The sequence below is a fragment of the Poecilia mexicana genome, unplaced genomic scaffold, assembly GCF_051168715.1.
Source record: "Poecilia mexicana isolate PSO_F unplaced genomic scaffold, ASM5116871v1 scaffold_16, whole genome shotgun sequence".
Taxonomy (NCBI): domain Eukaryota; kingdom Metazoa; phylum Chordata; class Actinopteri; order Cyprinodontiformes; family Poeciliidae; genus Poecilia; species Poecilia mexicana.
Window position 1 is genome coordinate 25,012,004 of NW_028263385.1, and position 17,787 is coordinate 25,029,790.

A 17,787-nucleotide genomic window follows, 5' to 3' on the forward strand; every position below is an offset into this window, starting at 1 on the left:
CAATCATATTCTCCATTTTATTCAGACTACCACGGCATTTTGCAGTCAACTGTGTTTTTATTGAATTGCATCAGGCTTAAAAGGGAGAAAATGAAAATGCAAGCATTAATCCTGTACACGTCAAAAACAAGATGTTGAGTTATTTGAGACCGTGAACCCAAAGCAGCAGGAACCAACATGCAGTCAAGCATTCAGCCATCCACCTGCTGATGTTAAATTATAGCTTCCCTCCCTCCTTCTGTGACTGAAGGCAAAAAAACCCCCACAGATTTCATTCATGTGGAAATAAAGAGGTCAATTTAAACGACTTTCCAAGATGAGTTAAAAAGAGAGAAACATTTGAAACTTTGTGACAGCTTTTGACTGCCGTGACATTCCAACCGCCTTTTACAGCTCCGTTTTTGTATCTCCGACGTTCGTCGACCTCCGTTTTGAGCGTGTGTGGAAATGAAGAGGGGAAATTAATCCCACCTTGACTCTTAAGCGAAGAAGCCTAGATAGAAGACAAGACGTATTTACAGCTAAACGAATGGATATATATATGAAAAGGCTCAGATAAAGGTGCTCAGGTTATTTAGAGTGCATGTAGCATTTTCACAAAAAAAAAAAAAAAAAGAAAATAAAGGGCTTTCGGCAGGTTCCGCCGAGAAGATTTACAACACAGAACTGTGAAGCTGCTCCACTCTGATCCTTTTTTTTTTTTTTTTACAAAGTAGACAGGAAACAACAGGTATGAGCTGGAAAGGCAGCATGGTGTCGGACAGACCCTGCATTCTCCGGGATTTATCAGTTCTCTGTAGAAATGTGCACATCATGTTCTGCATCAGCTTCAAGAACACGCCTGAAAAAAAATAAAAACTGCTTAAACAAGCTGCGGATATTTTGTTTTTGTTAAAGTTTTTGCACCACTGCTGCTAATCAGTGTGTGTGTGTGTGTGTGTGTGTGCTCGCTGTAGTTTGTTTCCTCAGCTGCACACTCCTCCTACTCGCCTGTTTTGCACATCTGAGTCAGCATTGTATCACCGTAAAGGCATTTGAAAAGCAGCCTGGTACGGGAACATCTACCACTACGACAAGAAAAATATGCAAGTGCCATCAAAATTTACTCATAATGAGCAAAATGCAGCTAGTTGTTTTTTAGTTGTGTTTTTTTTTTTCTTTCTTTTTTACAAAAAGGAGATTTCCAGCAAATAGACTATAATACATTTTTGTTCTTATTACAGCAACCAAAAACATTCCAGGTTTTGGGGCAACATTCATTCATCATGAAAATAAAAATTAAAAGAAAAGCTTTGCCGCTCTGCACCTGAACAGACCGCTTACTCTGTATGACAAGAATATTTACAGACATGTTACAAAAACAAAAAAAAGAAAGAAAACTAAACGTAGTAGTGAGAGTTCTGCATCAAGTCCAGCTTTGGCACTCCTCTTCACGTCAGCATCCGTTCTTCACCTCAGTGCTGCAATCATCCCTGGCGCTTTGTGATGACATCACAGACACACTGCGTCTCTGATTGGTCGTCTTCACTTGCCCCAATGGCTGGAGAATCAGCATTTAAAGATTTGCTTTTCCTAGAACAGGAAGAGAGTCAGATTTATAATACTAGCCAATATTTTCCTGATAACAGTTAAAAATCTCTTTTTGGAGATTTTTTTTTTCTTTTATCCATCTTATTTACATAAACAAACCTTCTCTTTGCCCTTACGTGACCATAATTATCTGCTTTTGTCTGCACGTTTGATGCTAATGGCGGTGCATGCCATCTTTTTGAAGGACCAATCAGACATAATTACACACCAGTAACTTCCTGCACGGCTGCAGAAGCACAGCTGTGCCCTCTTAAAGGAACAGTTCACCATTTAATTTCAGCCAAGTCACAATCTGTTCCTGCCACCCATTTATTCTCTACAGTTCGTCCTGTCAGGAGTCACGGAGGGCTGGAATATCTCCCAGCATCCACAGAGGAAAAAACTTGGCAACGCAGCAGCAGCGGCATCAGCAATAACTGATTCTGAGGGCTGCAGACTAAAGCAGAAAAGTAAAAGTTTGGTTTAAAAAGTGAATCAAACTTAAATCAACCACATCACTTCCTCTATATTCCCACAGGTGTATAGATGATGGATTTTACTTGTCAATTAGATCTATTATGTTCAAATGTCTAGACATTTAAGGGGCTGTGTTATGCGTTTTCTATGTAGTCCCATTTTATAGCACCATCTAGTAACTATGTTACCCTCAGCTGTCAGAAAAAATTCATATATCAAATATGACTTAAAAGAAATTTGCCTTTGTAATTTAAAAACTTGAAATTGGGCCTTTGTCTCTTTAAAAACTCAGAAAGTCATCACAACATGGTTCCTCTATTAACCCTTTAACAATGTTCCTATCAGCATGGCACTGAGAAGTAGCTCCTATAATGAGCTCAGCAAATGTGCAGCTCCGCCAGGTGTTTGCTAATTGCTGCTGGCTAGTCTGAAGGAGCTGAGTGGAGGGAGAGCTGCTCTGTAATGCAGAAGCTCTGAGGAGGAGTTTCATCCTCAAAACTGTTACAGGACGACCTTCCTGGCCAAAGCCATCACCATCCACAATAACTCTTTGAAAAATCTTATATGATTTATAGCAAACATTTAGTTTGCCTTTAGCATCAATAAAGTATTTCTGAATTGAATAAATAAAACTCATGTGCAACCAACAAAGCAGATTTGGATGTAATTTAATCTCACTGTTAATCCAGTTATTCTGTGGAGGGATTAGGATGGAATACAAATGCACGCCACACTTTTCAGATTTTTATTTGTAAAACCGTGCATCATTCCGCTTCCAGTTCATAATTATGTACCTTTTTTTTGTTTTTGCCTAATAAAATAAAATAAAGCTCGAGACCGTTATGTGACAAAAGCCAAAAGGGGTGTGAATACTTTTAGAAGACGCTTTAAGTACAAACAGATCTAAACCTACCGTCACCCAGTCACTCTTCCTGGTTGCTCCATAGTCATAACACCAGTGTCGGTGGCCAGTCTCTGTCTCTCCGCTCCTTCTGTCTCGTCTCCAGCAGTGACCTTTACCCACCTGGCAAGAAAAGATATGAAAAAAACAACAAAAAACAAACAAACCTTAATTTAAGATGTGCATTATTAGATTTTATTGACATAAAGAATAAATTCAGATTGAAGAAATGATGGTTCACAATGTCTATGAAGAATTACCTGATCCGCCTGCATTTTATGCAAACAAATGTGGGTCAAAATGTTTTTCTCCAGTATGGAGCCCATGTTTTTCTTACCTTCCTTTGTCGGATGCGCCGCAGCTGTTCTGGTCCTGCCCAGTTCGGGTCAGATCGTTCACGCCTTGCGCTAGTCGCTCGGCCAGCCGGCGCCCTTTGTCTTGGCCGGACAGTTTGGAGTCCTCCCCAGCTGCTATGTTCCCACCAGACTCCTCCGCTAGGATCAACAAGATTAAATTTTTAGAGCCTCAGTCCGGTGGAATAATAATGAATCAAACAGAGAACAGAGTGTCCTCCGGCGGGACTCACCATTCAGAGCCTTGACTTCCAAGGAAACGGCCTGGTTGTCGTCGGAGATCTGGCCGTTCTGGTGCTGGCCCGCGTTCTGTTCCTCAGCGAGGCTTTGCTTCTGGACGGCGTCCATCCAGTCCAGGGTCTCGCCGTTCTTCAGGGCCGAGCGGTGGTCCTTGAACCAGCGGACGATGTCGGTGCGGCCCAGTTTCGTCTGGAGCTCCAGCTGGCTGTACTCCTCGGGGGAGGGCCACTGGGTCCGACAGAACATCTGTGGGTAAAAGCACAGCATGTGCATCACTAATTAAGCGACGCATCTTTAAACATCAACAAGTGGATCCGTGGGCGTCAGTAGCTGCGTTTTCATCGACCACATAATTGCGCGAATGGGAGTTACGCGGCATGATTTTTAACGGCTTACTGCGTCGGCAAGCTTATTCGCGTAAAATTTTATTTTTCTATTTAATGATAACACAGATATTTCGAAAACACTTTCGATGAGAAGTTTTTGGCGCCAGGACCAGGTGGTTGTTCAGCCGTATTGAAATGCGATCAACAACCGAATGCTACCACTAGCGGAAACAACAAAGACGACAACAGGAAGTGGTGGTAGGAGGATGATGACGTGGCATGTTTTTTTAATGACTTGCCGCAATAATTTGATGGAAATATCACAATTGTGGGGAGGGTTGACATTAGCAGAACATCGACAAAGTTTTGTGCACATTTGTAAGGGAAATGCAGTTAATGTTTCATTGTTTTGACAAAAAAAAAAAAAAAAGCAATGAAACATCACGAGTCATGTGATCATGTTTCTACTGGCGGAAAAGATGAAGGAGGCGGCAGGAAGTGGAAGGATGATGATGGTGTAGCATGTTTTTTTAACAACTTATAGCATGAACAAACTTATTCACATGTGATTTTAAATGCCTTATTTAACGGAAACACTGCAATTACAAAATTCTGTCTTTTTTTATATTAGCGGAACATCAACAAAATACTGTGCACACTTTTAATGTTTTGACTAAAAAATAAATACAATCCATTAAAGACATGCTTTCATCGCTTCTCACCTCCCGGAGAAGGGCGAGCGTGCGACTGGAGATGGGCGCTGGGCTTGAGGAGACTGACAGGAGGGGAGGATGAGGAGAAGACGAGTTGAGTATGGGAGGAGATCTTGAAGAGGAATGGGTGGGAGGTTGAGGGGAGGATGCTGCGAGCACAGGGGGGGAGGTAGAAGACGAAGAGGAGGAGGAGGAGGAAGGAGGTGGATGAGGAGAGGAACGAAGAGCCTTCCCGTCCTGCTCCCGGTGAGAAGCCCCATTCAGCAGCGCCCCTCCCGCCCGCTCCGGCCTGTCCTCCGTGTTCCTGGAGGCCATGGTGAGCAGAACCTTCTCCATGTTGTCTCTCAGGGCGCGGCGCTCCGAAAACCAGCAGTCCACCTCCATCTTGGACAGCCTCGTCTCCTGAGCCAGCTGGTCTGCGGCAGAAACAAGATGATAAGAAAAAAAAAAAAAAAAAGATGGTCGTTCTCCTTTTCGACAAACCGCAGGATTCAGTCACGCTTCGGGGGGACTTGAAAACGGGGCCTCATTAAAAACGTCGCCACTATTCCCGTCATGGCTGCAGCCACGAGAGAGGAGCGCGCAGCTCCTCCGGGGTGAAAGAAAAAACCGAGTCACATGCTGTGGACTTGTGTAAGTGAAAGAAAACAACCTGATTTCTTTTAGTGATTTAAAAGTCTAATTCATAGGCAGAAATGCCAGAGACGGCGGGAGCATTACAAGTTGCTAATTAGCCCGACTGGTATGCAGGAGAACAGAAATGGAGATGAACATGTTTGTGACTGGCTACATGTCTTTGATTAATCAGTCAAACTCAACACGGTTTCAACCAATTACCTGATTTCTCCTCCTTCAGGATTTCCCAGGAGGATGAAATCATGTAAAACTAAGAGGTCTGAGTTGGACATGTCAAGACGCTTTAATGCAGCACACAGCAAAACTCTGATTTACTTAGCACAAAAGTATTTACACCTTTTAAATTATTTCATATATTGTAATGCCGCAACAACAAAATCAAGACTTTCGGTTGTATGTTCTGTGTGTGTCTATCGCCCAGTGATGGACTGGCGACCTGTTCAAGATGTGCCCTCCATGTTTAAGAGGGAATAGACAATGGATGGATAGATTACAGTTTTTAGTTTTGCAAAAGTTCCCAATTGGATTTAGATCTGGACTTTGACTAGGCCAGTCTACCAATTGAATATAATATCATCTACACATTTCCCCTGCAGCTCTGGTTGCATATTTAGGGTTACTGTCCTGCTGGTAGGGAATCTCCTACCTGAGTTACAGATCTCTGTTGCTCCTCCAGAGCATTTCTAGCCTCCTACAACACGTTCCAATTATTATTACATCTTCTTTTCCATTTCACAATAATCCACTACTTTTGTTGGTGTTTTGTATAAAATCTTGACACAATATGTTTGTGCTTGCAACGTAACTATACATGGATAAATTTAATAAGTATGACTACCAGGAAGTGGAAGTAAGAAGATAAAAGTTTAGGCGCCTGTTTGGACTCCTTACCGAGCTCCTTTTCCGTCGGGGAGCTGTTTCTCTGGAAACTCTCCTCCAGCGCCTTGAGCTGCTCCGATGTCTTCCCCTTCACTCTCTCCAGCAGGGGAAACTTACTCGGGACGGCTTTCTTAACGGGGCCGTCCAGAACAGCCGGAGCCGCTTCTGCTTTCACCAGCACAGGTGGAGAAGCCACGCCTCCAAAAGGACGCACACAGATAAACATAAACAGCACTTAGTTTTCCATCACGTAGGACAAGAAAAGCAGATAAGGCATCGTTTAGAGTGAATTTTCTCTGCTTACATACTTTTGAGATTGAGCAGCCTCTGTTCACTGAACCACTTCTTTATCTCTCCCCTGGACAGTCCCGTGGTCTCTATCAGCCTGTAGATCTGCCACAGTAAACAGCGTTAAAGTAAACAGTAACTGTGGTTTACTGCTGCTGAAAGGTGTGGATTTAAGAGGAAAAACACTAAACTGGGAATCCAACCATTAGAGGAACAATTATGTTTATTACTGCACAAAAAGATGTCATTCCACTCACTTCTTACCTCATCTTCCTCGGGGAAAGGACACTGTGTGTAGCTGGAGCGCAGCACTGACAGCTGCTCGGCCGTTTTGTTTGGGTCCGCCGTGAAAGTCAACATTTTGGGCGACACCAGCTTCGTTGTGGCCGTTGACGCATGGATGGTCTGAATGATGGACGGCCGCTTACTCTCGGTTGCGATCACCGGAGTGGCCAGCGGTCTCTTGAGCGACTGGGCCACCTGCAGGAGTCAAAACGGTTTCTCTCACTGATCAAGTTGTGATAAGATACTCCTAACGGGTACAATCAGAATCTGCTGTAAGCAACATTCACTTTAAAGTTTTAACGTTTAAAACGTCATTTCCTCTGTTGGTCATCTACCTGGCTCGCCACTGTGAGAGCCAGAGGTGCGCATGTGATACTGGATCCGTTGGCCACAGGAGTCAGCACCAGACTGTTCTGGCCCAGGATCTGACAGGGGAGGGACTGCAGGACAGAGGCAGCTGACGGCAGAGGGTTGGAGGCGCTACTGTTGGTGGATGAGCTGGAGCCCAGCTGTGAAGCCACCACAGTCAGAGTCTGAGGCACTGATGAGATGGTGCCGTTGAACATTTTCTTCCTCGCTTCTTCCACCTGAGACATAAAGAATGAGATCATTTGGAACGTTTTAGGTCAAACTGAGCATGGTTAGCAGGGCCGGATTTACAAGAACCGGGGCCCCTGGGCCGAAGCCAGGTTTGGTGCCCTATAGACTACAGAAAAAAATATTCTACCAATGCAAATTACAAAACATTAATAGAACAGAAAGGGGGAAAATATGATAAAACAGCAGCCACAGATATAAAGGTTCACACAAAAAGTTCCTAAAGTGTTAAAAATAATGTATAAAAAATAAGCTTAATAGTATAAAAAGTTTTCTTTAACATAAGTTGATGCATGGTAGGTTTAATGCATCTCCTGAGAAGTAGCTCCATGTTGTTCCCAAAGAAATTACTGTAACTTCTTAACTTTTAAATACTTGAGAATTGTTTATGTTCATAAAAACCCCAAAAGATTAATAGAACTAATCAGATATGGGACTATGAGTCTTATATAGTGTACAACACAAAACATGCATTCATTAAAAGCCCCCCCAAAATTGGGCGCTGGGCTACGGCCCCAGTAAACCTTTTCTAAAGTCTGGCCCAGGTTGTTGGGTTTTCAAATTAAGTGAAATTCAGGTTTATTTACTGTTGTTTATCTACCAACAGCTCACAGTAACAACACACACAGCAAAGAGAAATTAAAATAAAAAATGATCATTGCACCTCTTCAGGGGACCAGCTGATGCCCTGCTTGAGCCGCTGAGTGGTGAACCAGACTTTGATTTGCTCCTCTGGGTGTTTGGAGGCCGCGGTGAGCCAGGAGAGCTCGGCCTGCGTCGGGTAGGGGAACTTGTTGAAGGAGGAGATGAGTGTCAGGTTGTCGTCCAGGGACGGGTTGTATTTGGTTGTGTTCAGGGGCACGGCGATCTTCGGCACCTGAAACAAAAACAGAGTCAAAAAGGCAACCGGAAAATGTTTCTTTTTTTTTTTTGTAAATTCTCAATATTACCAGTTAAAGGAATAATGACTAATAAAATACTATTACCTGATTCTGGATCGGCTATAAAAAAAATACCCCCCATTAGAGATGTACCGATAAGGTTTTTTCCTGCCGATTCCGATCACCGATACCAATCACATAATTATTATTTTTTTAATCATAAGCACTACCGGTTATATTATGTGGAAAAAGGAACCGTGACTTCACCTTAATTTAGACAAAAACTTGTTTTTAATAACTTTTTCCAAGGTTATTAAACATTGCTCAATGTCTGTTTTGTCTGCTCAAAACAGACATTGAGCAAATTGTACTGCTATCAGTAATACTATCTTTAACAGACTGAAAACATATGAAGGCTCTGAAGAGGCTAAATAATGCAAAAAGTCAAAATAAAACCTCTCAACATTGCCAAAAAATTCAAGTATAAAACTTAACATTCAAAGGCAAAAACAGGTTCCGTTACAATAAACAATCCAGAGTTACTGATTGAAAACTTCCTGATAGCATGGTGGCTAGCTGATTACTGCTAGCTCTGAGTGGCTGTTTCTGACTGAGAGGAGAAATTATGCAGAACAGGGAGGAGGGAGAGATCGATTATTTTTTCAGAGATTATCCGTCTCATGTTAGGACAGCGAAAGTTTTAATACGTATGTAAAATGTATTTTTTAAAGTTAGATGCTGCAGATTTAAGCAGAGGTTCGGTGTGAGAGTCACTACCAGGTGGAGCAGAAGCGGCGCTCCGTCTGTGAAATATTACTACCTGTAGCGTAGCAGCGGTTAAAAAGCGAGAGCAGAACCAGCGTCTTACATCGCAGCTCGAAGACTTAAATAATTTTGCGGGTTATTTGTTTAGCTTTCTGACCTCATGCTAATCCGAGTGAGTGTTTGTAGCTGTGCGCTGCTTTACCTGCCGTCTGATCCTCCGTATGTCTTTTTTACTGCCTCGTATGTATGGCACTGTTTTTATGCCATGTTAGATTCGTCGTGTTGATGCATTTTGCCGCGCTTCAATTTTCCGCCGCAACACGCAAACTTCCCCATTCACTCAGTGCGTTATAGTTCCACACGACATTGTTTAGAATTTGTTGCTGCGCGTTTGCGCAGAGTGAAGGAAAGAGGAGACCAGCTGCACAGCCAGGCTGGGAAATGATATGCAGGTGATCGGTTTGTGTGATCGGCAACAAGAGACCGTGATCGGCGATCACCGATCATACACTTTTTCACGGAAATCGGCCGATTATGATCGGTGGCCGATCGATCGGCACACCTCTACCCCACATCACATCAAATATAGTTTTATTTGATTTAATGACTTTCTGATTTGGGTGGTGAGGTGCAAATTTGACGCTGTTCTGAAATTTCCCTAAATAATCGCCAACATTATTAGGCAATATTTTCACAAAATAACTTCACAGGGATTCCAAACCAATGCACTGCCAAGTAAAATCATTCTCACACACTATCAACTTTTTAATATCTGATCATGTTACAACCTCAAACTTAATAGCACTTTGCTTGGATTCAAAGTGATACACAAAGTAGAGTATGAGGGGAAATGAAAGGGAAGGACAAGAATTTGAGAAGTGAAATGTATATGTATTCACCCCCCTTTACTCTGATACCCTTGAATCTAATACACTAATTGGGACAAATGCAAATTCTGGATCACATCAGAGCCATCTCCCTGAAGGGAAATGCAGGGCAAGGAGAGCATCAGGTCTAGATCAGCAGCAAGTAGAAGCTGTTCACAGGACGACTATTGGCTGGGCACTGCACAAATCTGGCCTTAGAAGCATGGCAAAAAAAACAACACTGTTCCAGATACACAAGTTCTTTTTCATGTACCAATTTATGGGACACGGTTAATATTTCACATAAGCTGCTCTGGTCAAATGAGACCAAATTGAAGCATTTCTTGGCATATTTTGACTATTATTTTATACTATAATCCCTCCTGGAGCTTTCACTTACTCTAGCCAACTGTTTTGGGGTCCCAAATTGAACCAGTGACGCTATGAAGCAACTCCTACCAATGCAGGATAGTCAACGAGGTCAACGACAATGATTTTCAGCAACAAAGCCATAACCAATGGTTCTATCACAGTGACTACACTTTACAACTAAAAACTCATTGGAAATTGTGAATTTGTGGCGATTTGATGCTCTCCGCTCATTCTGGCTGAATCTAAGCAACTTTGTAAAGAAGAAGAAAAAAGAAGTACAGTCTCTAGGTGTACAAAGATGGTAGAGAAAAACACTTGAAACTGTAAAGGTTGTAAAGGTTAGTCCTACAAAGTACTGACTTAAGGAAGTTTGATAAAATGCAGAAAAACCTATCTGAACAATATATTTTCTGTTGGGACGATAATAAAATCCCAATAACATGTATTGAGGTTTGTACATCCAACGTGATAAAACAGCAGACATTTTCTCTGTGTCCTACCTGGGTGTAATTTATAGGCTGCTGTAAAGAAGGCATGATGTGAGAAAGGCTGTCCGCTTTGAGCAGAGTCGACTCTGGGATGATAACAGTCCCGTTCACATTGAGCGCCGTTATTGGTTTCTTGGCAAGCTCTGGGGTCAGTTTACCCATCTGCAGTTCTGTCCGTTTGGTGTCTGTAGACAAAGTTTTTGGTTTAGCAGTTTTCACTGTGTTGGTTTTGATGAGCGAGGAGCTTCCCAGTCTGTCCCCTTTGCCAGGAAGCGAACCCAACGTGTTGTAAATGACTGCGTTGTTGCTGCAGCCTTCTATCGTCTGTTCCAGGATTGTCTGGTTGTTCATTTTGATGCGTTTGAATTTGAAGTTGCTCTCCCCGGGGTGACATCTCTCGTTGTGCTCCGTTAGGGTGTCAAATTTCTTAGTGTTGAAGTTGCATACAGCGCACAGGTACAGTGGGTTGAGGATGACATTTGGATGGTTGGAGTCCACGTGTTCCTTGAAAGTGTTTAGATTCTGTGTGGAAAAGGTGCAGTATTTGCACTCGTAGCCTCCCTGCTGTCTGCGCTGAGGTTTGGAGGGGTCTGGTGGCTCCTTTTGTGGTTTGTCAGGACCTGTGGGAGCGTCTGAGGCTTTGCCTGTCCCGTCAGAGTCTGTCGGTGGCTCTGCTTGCACCGGATGGTCTGTATTCATAGGCACCTCATCCTGAACATGGTTTTCTGTTACCTAGCAGAAAGAGAAAGCAAAAGTCATTGGATTAGATTTTTAACTTGTAACTCCAAATGTTACAATAAAAAACAAACAAACAAAAAAAAAAAAACAATGCTCCTGCCTCCATATTGTGCGATTCATCCTTATCATCATCCACCTCCAACTGTGTCTGCTCTGGTCGGATCATGCAGGGAGTGGAAGCTTTGCGTCGACTTGACATGATGATTTCAGGTTGCGGGTCAGGAATGTGCTTAGAGTTGCTTTTGTCTTGGCTTGGGATTCCAAGATGGAGGACCACTGATTAAATACAGAATGACTGTCTAAAGCAGAGCCAGACAGATTAAACGCAGACCAGAACGGGACTTTCTGGGACTGTCACAGAGAGCCGTCAAAGAAATGTTTTGGTATTTGTAGAGAGACCAAATACGATAATGGGAGATGAAGGACTGTTTGCAGAGCAGCGTGGGCTGGACTCGTTGACGGTGTCAGCTCCAACAATGGCAGCTCTTCTCGGTCTTCATGACAGGATGCTGCCTGGATGGAAGACAAAAAAAAAGTCAGCAAATGAGAACCGATCATTGCCATCAGTAGAAAAATGTTTTCACGCTCATCTACAGTTCTTCGACCTCTGTGCGAATAGCCTGAAATCTTCTGCAGAGCATAAGCAATGACAATGAAATAATTCGAAAGCAAAAGTCAAGATTAGGTGTTTGAATGTTGTCTGGTGTAACAGATAATCACAGTTTTCAAGTTTCAAGCTGAATGTTGGTGGTATAAAACAGTAGCTGGCAAATGAACGGCACAGCAAACAGGCGGTCTACAGGTGGCCTGCTTCAGAAAAGTCTTTGAATAGAACAAAACTGCAACAATGCTTTTTTTTGCACAAACTACTGTGCAGGCAACAATCTTAAGGAGTACCTGTGGCGAACCACTGGAAGATTAAACGAAAGGTAGCGTGCTGCTTAATGAGCATTTGTTGTTTCATGCTGGGAGACTGGTGGAAAAGAATGTGACAAAAAAAAACGAACAAAAATAGAAACCTTTTGACAATATTGTGAGTCAAAACTCCACAACTTCAGGCAAAGCACGAGCCAGCGATAATACTGGCTGTAATGTGTGAGGAGCAACTCTCAGAAAACGTAATGTGCTAATTGAATGAAAAATGATTAAGTACAAGGCTGGGAAAGGAAAATACAAATTAAAGGTATCAACTACTTGAACATTATAAAATATCATTGTTTGTAAGTCAGATGATAAAGATGATCTTTTGTTAGGTTTTGGTCTGCAAACCTGCAGATCCACATAACTGTTGCGTCAGATTCACGGTGGCGATACTTTAGCTGGGATGCAAATATATTCAGATCTGCTGCTGTCAGGAACAAGAGGACTGTCCAGAGTAATGCTGAATACTTATTCAGCTGATTGGACCACAAAGTGTGGATAGAATGACAAATCAGAGATAAATCAGATTCACATTCGCATCTTGAAGAGCCAAGAACAGCTTTATTGTGGAAAATGACACCCCATCAAGAAGGAACATTCAGAAATATCAGAGGAAGTGTGAGCTGGGGAAAGTTTTCTTGCAGGCTAATGAGAGAGAAGCTTATCTGACTGAAAAGGCCCATTGATATTCTGGAGGCCTCTCGCACAAGCTTTACTCTCATATTCACATGAGTAAAAATCAAATGAGTTCATGCAGCTGCGGTGCTCTTCTATCGGGACTTAATGAGGTTCCATAAAACATGGCACAGAAGAACGAGTCCTCATTCCAAATTAAAATCTCACTTACACAACGGCGCTTTATTGCTCCAGTAATAAAGTAAAAATAAACAGAGGAAGTCTGACGCTTCCAAGCACAGACGACCCGAGGCAGTTTCATCAGCTCTGGATTTACTTTGTAATCACCTCCGAGAGTCACGATCTCATTGCGAACCTCTCCAACGTCTCCTCCGTTTAGAAAAGCACTGAAACCTTTGAGGCCTGCATGCTGCCATCCCAGCCACTGTCCCAATGGGTCTCGAATCTTCCAACGCCCCACTGAAGCATCGTCAGGAAGCAGCTGCATTGCCGTGGTGTCGCTATGACAACAGCGAACGTAAAGTACCACAAGCTGTACATACATCGTCCAACTGCATTCAGGTTTGTTTGCCGTCTCTTAAGAGGCAGAGGAGTTAGAATAAACTGATGCACCTGTTATGAGGATGGGTGGTTTGTGAAATCTGGATGGTAAATTTAGCACACAAAAAAACTTCCATAAATGATCATTAAAAAATTAAGCAGTACACACAGTGGCAACTTTATGATGTGCTTTCAATCCAAACCGAGTAACAGTATATTTTTGAAAGGAAGTCAACTTTTCATTTCTGGAGGCAGAAAGGTTGGAAGTCTTGATTCATGTTTGTGTGCCTACAATCTCCTTCCTGTTCAACTCTACTTCTGTTGATGTTCCTGCTGTGTAGCAGGTAGATTTTCTACGCAGCGACACCTACCGTTTAAGAAAAGAGGTGCAACAATTAGCAACCAACACGTTGCTCGCACCAATGCCGATATGTGGTTCTGGTGTCAATCTGTATATTTTACAGACTAAAACCCAGATTTGTAATTGGCTGATTACAGCTGGAAAGTTTGCAGCATGCTGATTTGAAAGCTTAGACCTGCTGTGGGCAATATGCTGACAGTTTTTTTTTTATTTTATTTTTATTTTTCTTTTTTTAATGAAAAATAAGAGTGAAATGCCAGTTGTGAAATATTATTAAACTTTCTTGGCGCAGTCGCTGTGGAAAACGGATGGTAAAGAGATCTTGTGCCACAAGATATTTTTGCTTCACTTTGATTAGCCACATACAGGTCTGGTTATTGCCAAATAACTTAATCAGAACCTGCATGAAAACATGAAGTGCCAGGCAAAAAGATCTTAAAAAGCTACACATCCGAAGAAACACATGAGAAAATCATTGATAGCTTTCATTCTAGGAAGGGTTATGGTGCCATTTTTAACATTTTGGGACATCAGCATGGTGGTGACTTTCTGTAGCAAGTCACTACCGCTGACTGACACCTGACTCAGATCAGGTCAGTGGTCATAATTCAAAAATAAAAGAAAATTTTATCCATGGTAGAGTTTCAAGACCAAAACCACCGTTGACCAAAAAACCCTCCACAAAGTCCGATCTAACATTTGCCACAAAACACACGAAGATCCCCAAGATATTTGGAAAATGCTTTATGGACTGCAGAGACAACAGCGAAACTTTCTGTAAGATTTGTGTCCTGTAACATGTGGTGTATAAACTAACAGCATTTCAGCATAAGCCAAACAAGGTGGAGGTACTTCCTGCTTCACCACCTTGATGACTTGTCATAAAATCCTGAAGGAGAATGTCCATCCATCAGTTCTTGACTTCAGTGTTAATATTCAGCATGACAAAGCACAGCATCCCTGATATGCTCCAAAGAAACCAACTGAAGGACTAGGTTTAGCAGCCTAGTCAAAGTCCAGCCTCAACTTTAATTAAGAAGCTGTGGAAAGGCCTTAAACAGGCTGTTCATACTGCAAACCTCTATTGTACATAACTTAAGACAATTCTGTGTTTAGTGGTGATGGGACCTAATTTCCCGTTGCCACTGGTTGCAGTATAGTACACCATATAACTCCAGCATAGAACTGCATACCAGTGCACCATACACCATATGCCCCTTGAAAAGTTTGATTTATCTCTGCTGAAATCCAGTTAACATCGGATAAGGAGGAATGGAGGGATGCATCTGTCAGCTGCGACTGAAGTGCCACTTCACATGACCTCCTGAACTTCAGCTGCCACACTGCTGACACAGCATGAACCCTCCTCAAAAGCGATGATGGGAAAGACAGAGCAGAAGCGAAGAGAAAAGCCATTGTGCTGCAGCTGAATTTTTAGATCAGTGCAAGCTGAGAGGGAAGATGAGCCATCCCCTTATGCAACACCATTTAGTCACAGGAACTTATATGACAAGCAGTGACGTCAACAGGATGCACGGAGGAGAACATCAGAGACTGCTTTATGTAATAAAGAAGTTGCTACCGTGCCACTTGAGTAAAAAAAGAAAAAGTGTTCAAAACATGTCAGATTTTGAGCAGAAGTCAGAAAGGCAGACATTATTGTACACAATGTAAATACAAACAACTTAGCCAGTTTGAATTGTGGCAGTCAAACATGTGTGCCCACCATCTCAAACAGAGAGAAACGCCTGAGCAAACAGATGAACACTGGAGATAGACCAACACTCTTCTTCCTCTCTCAACATTTTTCACTGGAGGAGGGGCGGCTCTCCTGCTGCTTCACCGAATGCCATCACAAAGAATCCATGTTGTTAATCATATCATATCTGCAGCCTTTATCTAATTTAGTCATCTTTGTAATACCCTAACAGACTTTCAGTCTCAAGGTAAAATAATACTAAGGGTTTTTTTGTCTGATGTCCTTGAAAAGTTTTTTTTTTTTTTTTTTGGACTCTGAAATCTGTTGCCTGAGTTTTAAACACCAAAAGAGTCTCTGTTCTTCAAGCTAGAAAATGTTTATTAACTGTGATATTTGCTCTAAAACTTGAGCTGCGTTCACAAGTTAGGTCAGACTGTCAGCCTCCCACCTGTTCCATTAGTGTGTCTAACCCAGTCAGCCAATGTGTGCAGAGTGAGCTCCGTGCCAGAGCCACAAACTCCCTACTGTCTGGATGCTCATTAAACTTGTATGAATACTGAGCCTGGCTGCCTCTAGCCTGGCCGTCTGTCAGTTTGTGCTGTCCTGTTGTTTGGCTGCCTGGTTGGCATCATAATAGTGGAGCCATCTACCTGAAAATGTTAAGTAATGCGATGAAGAAGGACGGACAGTAACAAGGTTACGCTACAGACAGTAAGACAACAGGAATCAAAACAATGCCATCCGGAGCCGCTACTCTGACGCATGAAGACAGACAGACGATCCGATACGTCAGAAACACAATAGGGCCATAGGAAGGATGTGCTATCAAACAGCACGGAGAGGCAAATGACACAGAACAGATGAGTCACAGCAGTACACTCGACTCAGTCCCTATTTCTGTGTGCCATTAAGGTAATCTCACACTGAGGAAGGACAGATGCTTCTCACTTGGCGCATACAAGATCTGGAGTTTCAAAGAGACTGTTTAGCTGAACCTGTCGTCATAAAAACACCCATCATAGCTTCTCTGTGAAAATAAAAATACAGCTAGACTTGTAGTGAAAGATCTTTATGTTGTTCTTTAGGTCTTAAGACATTTTTACTTGGGGATCACTATAGTAACTGCTGCCAATGTGACTAAGATGTTCTAGGAAAAAGTTGCTAGACATTATTATCTTGTCAACTTGTGCTACAAGGTCTCAAAATGTTACAAACACCCACATTTCCAGTCAAGCTCAAGTCATCTGGCTGTTCTCTTAATGCGACTGTCTGGTGAAGTAAGTGTCAGCCATTATGAGCCATAGATATGAAGGCGTTTCAAAGTGCGTGCTTTAGGCTTATATTTGTTGAAGTAAAAAGGACATACTTCTCGAAAGGCCTAGTTGTGTTGAAAGAGGTTACGTGTGAAGACTACTAGTTAGATTGTCTAAAAACACTCAGTTGAATTGGAATCGAAGAAGTCTCCTGCATGTGGAAATGGTCAACCCATCTATCCATCGAACTTGGCACCACGGGGGTGAAAGGTCCAGAAGAGAAACCCAGACATCCTCCTGACATTCTCCAATGCAATCTGGAGGATCGCAAAGCGTTTCTAGGTCAAAAGCGATATGTAATGCCTCCAGCATGTTCTAGGTCTGTTGAAAGCACCTGTTAAGGGAGGCGCACAGGAAGCATCCTGATCAGATGCCTGAACCATCTCAAACTTTTTACACTCCTTACCCCATCTTTAAGACTGGACCCAGCCACCAAGCAGAGGAATCTTTTTTCTGCCACTTGCACCCAGTATCTTCTTCCTTTGGTCACAATCCCCATCTTATGACCAATAAGGAAACGTTAGAACATAGTCAGATCATCAAATGAAGGAATGCACTTTTTGGGTCAGCTTATTGTTCATCACGACAGACTGGAGGAAAGTCTGAACTACTGCAGAGGAGGACCAAATCTCCGTATCCATCCCATCATCAGCCCTGTACAGAACACTTCAACTCCTGGGCTAGAGGCAAGGACAGATCCATGACCCAAAGGAAGCAATCCACCGTTTCCCAGTTAAGAACCAGTTGTTTGGCAACAGGTACTCCACAGACAATTTGTGAGCACTGAACACTCCGACTGGGGAACCGTGGAAAAAATGTTTAAGTTGCCATTTGCTTTGGACATTATCTACTGGTGCAAAAATAAAGGGGCAGTCATAACTTTTTTAATCATTTCTAATTCAAACTCTAAAACACAGAAAGATGCATTTTGTGTATATTTGAC

The 17,787-nt window shown here is 42.5% G+C and overlaps 1 protein-coding gene across 1 annotated transcript in view; it reads right to left on the reverse strand.

The window, feature by feature from the left end:
- Positions 1–37: 37 nt before the first annotated feature.
- zhx2a (zinc fingers and homeoboxes 2a) overlaps positions 38–17,787 on the reverse strand; it is a 29,277-nt gene continuing 11,527 nt past the window's right edge. Inside the window, exons 2-13 of the mRNA XM_015005153.2 lie at positions 11,475–11,887; positions 10,649–11,368; positions 7,929–8,141; positions 7,003–7,254; positions 6,647–6,862; positions 6,403–6,487; positions 6,107–6,292; positions 4,589–4,995; positions 3,534–3,786; positions 3,285–3,441; positions 2,960–3,070; positions 38–1,572 (exon numbers count right to left, since the gene is read on the reverse strand). Of these exons, the coding sequence (XP_014860639.2) occupies positions 2,962–3,070; positions 3,285–3,441; positions 3,534–3,786; positions 4,589–4,995; positions 6,107–6,292; positions 6,403–6,487; positions 6,647–6,862; positions 7,003–7,254; positions 7,929–8,141; positions 10,649–11,368; positions 11,475–11,573 (2,697 nt within the window). The 5' untranslated portion in view covers positions 11,574–11,887 and the 3' untranslated portion in view covers positions 38–1,572; positions 2,960–2,961. The remainder of the gene's footprint in view (positions 1,573–2,959; positions 3,071–3,284; positions 3,442–3,533; positions 3,787–4,588; positions 4,996–6,106; positions 6,293–6,402; positions 6,488–6,646; positions 6,863–7,002; positions 7,255–7,928; positions 8,142–10,648; positions 11,369–11,474; positions 11,888–17,787) is intronic.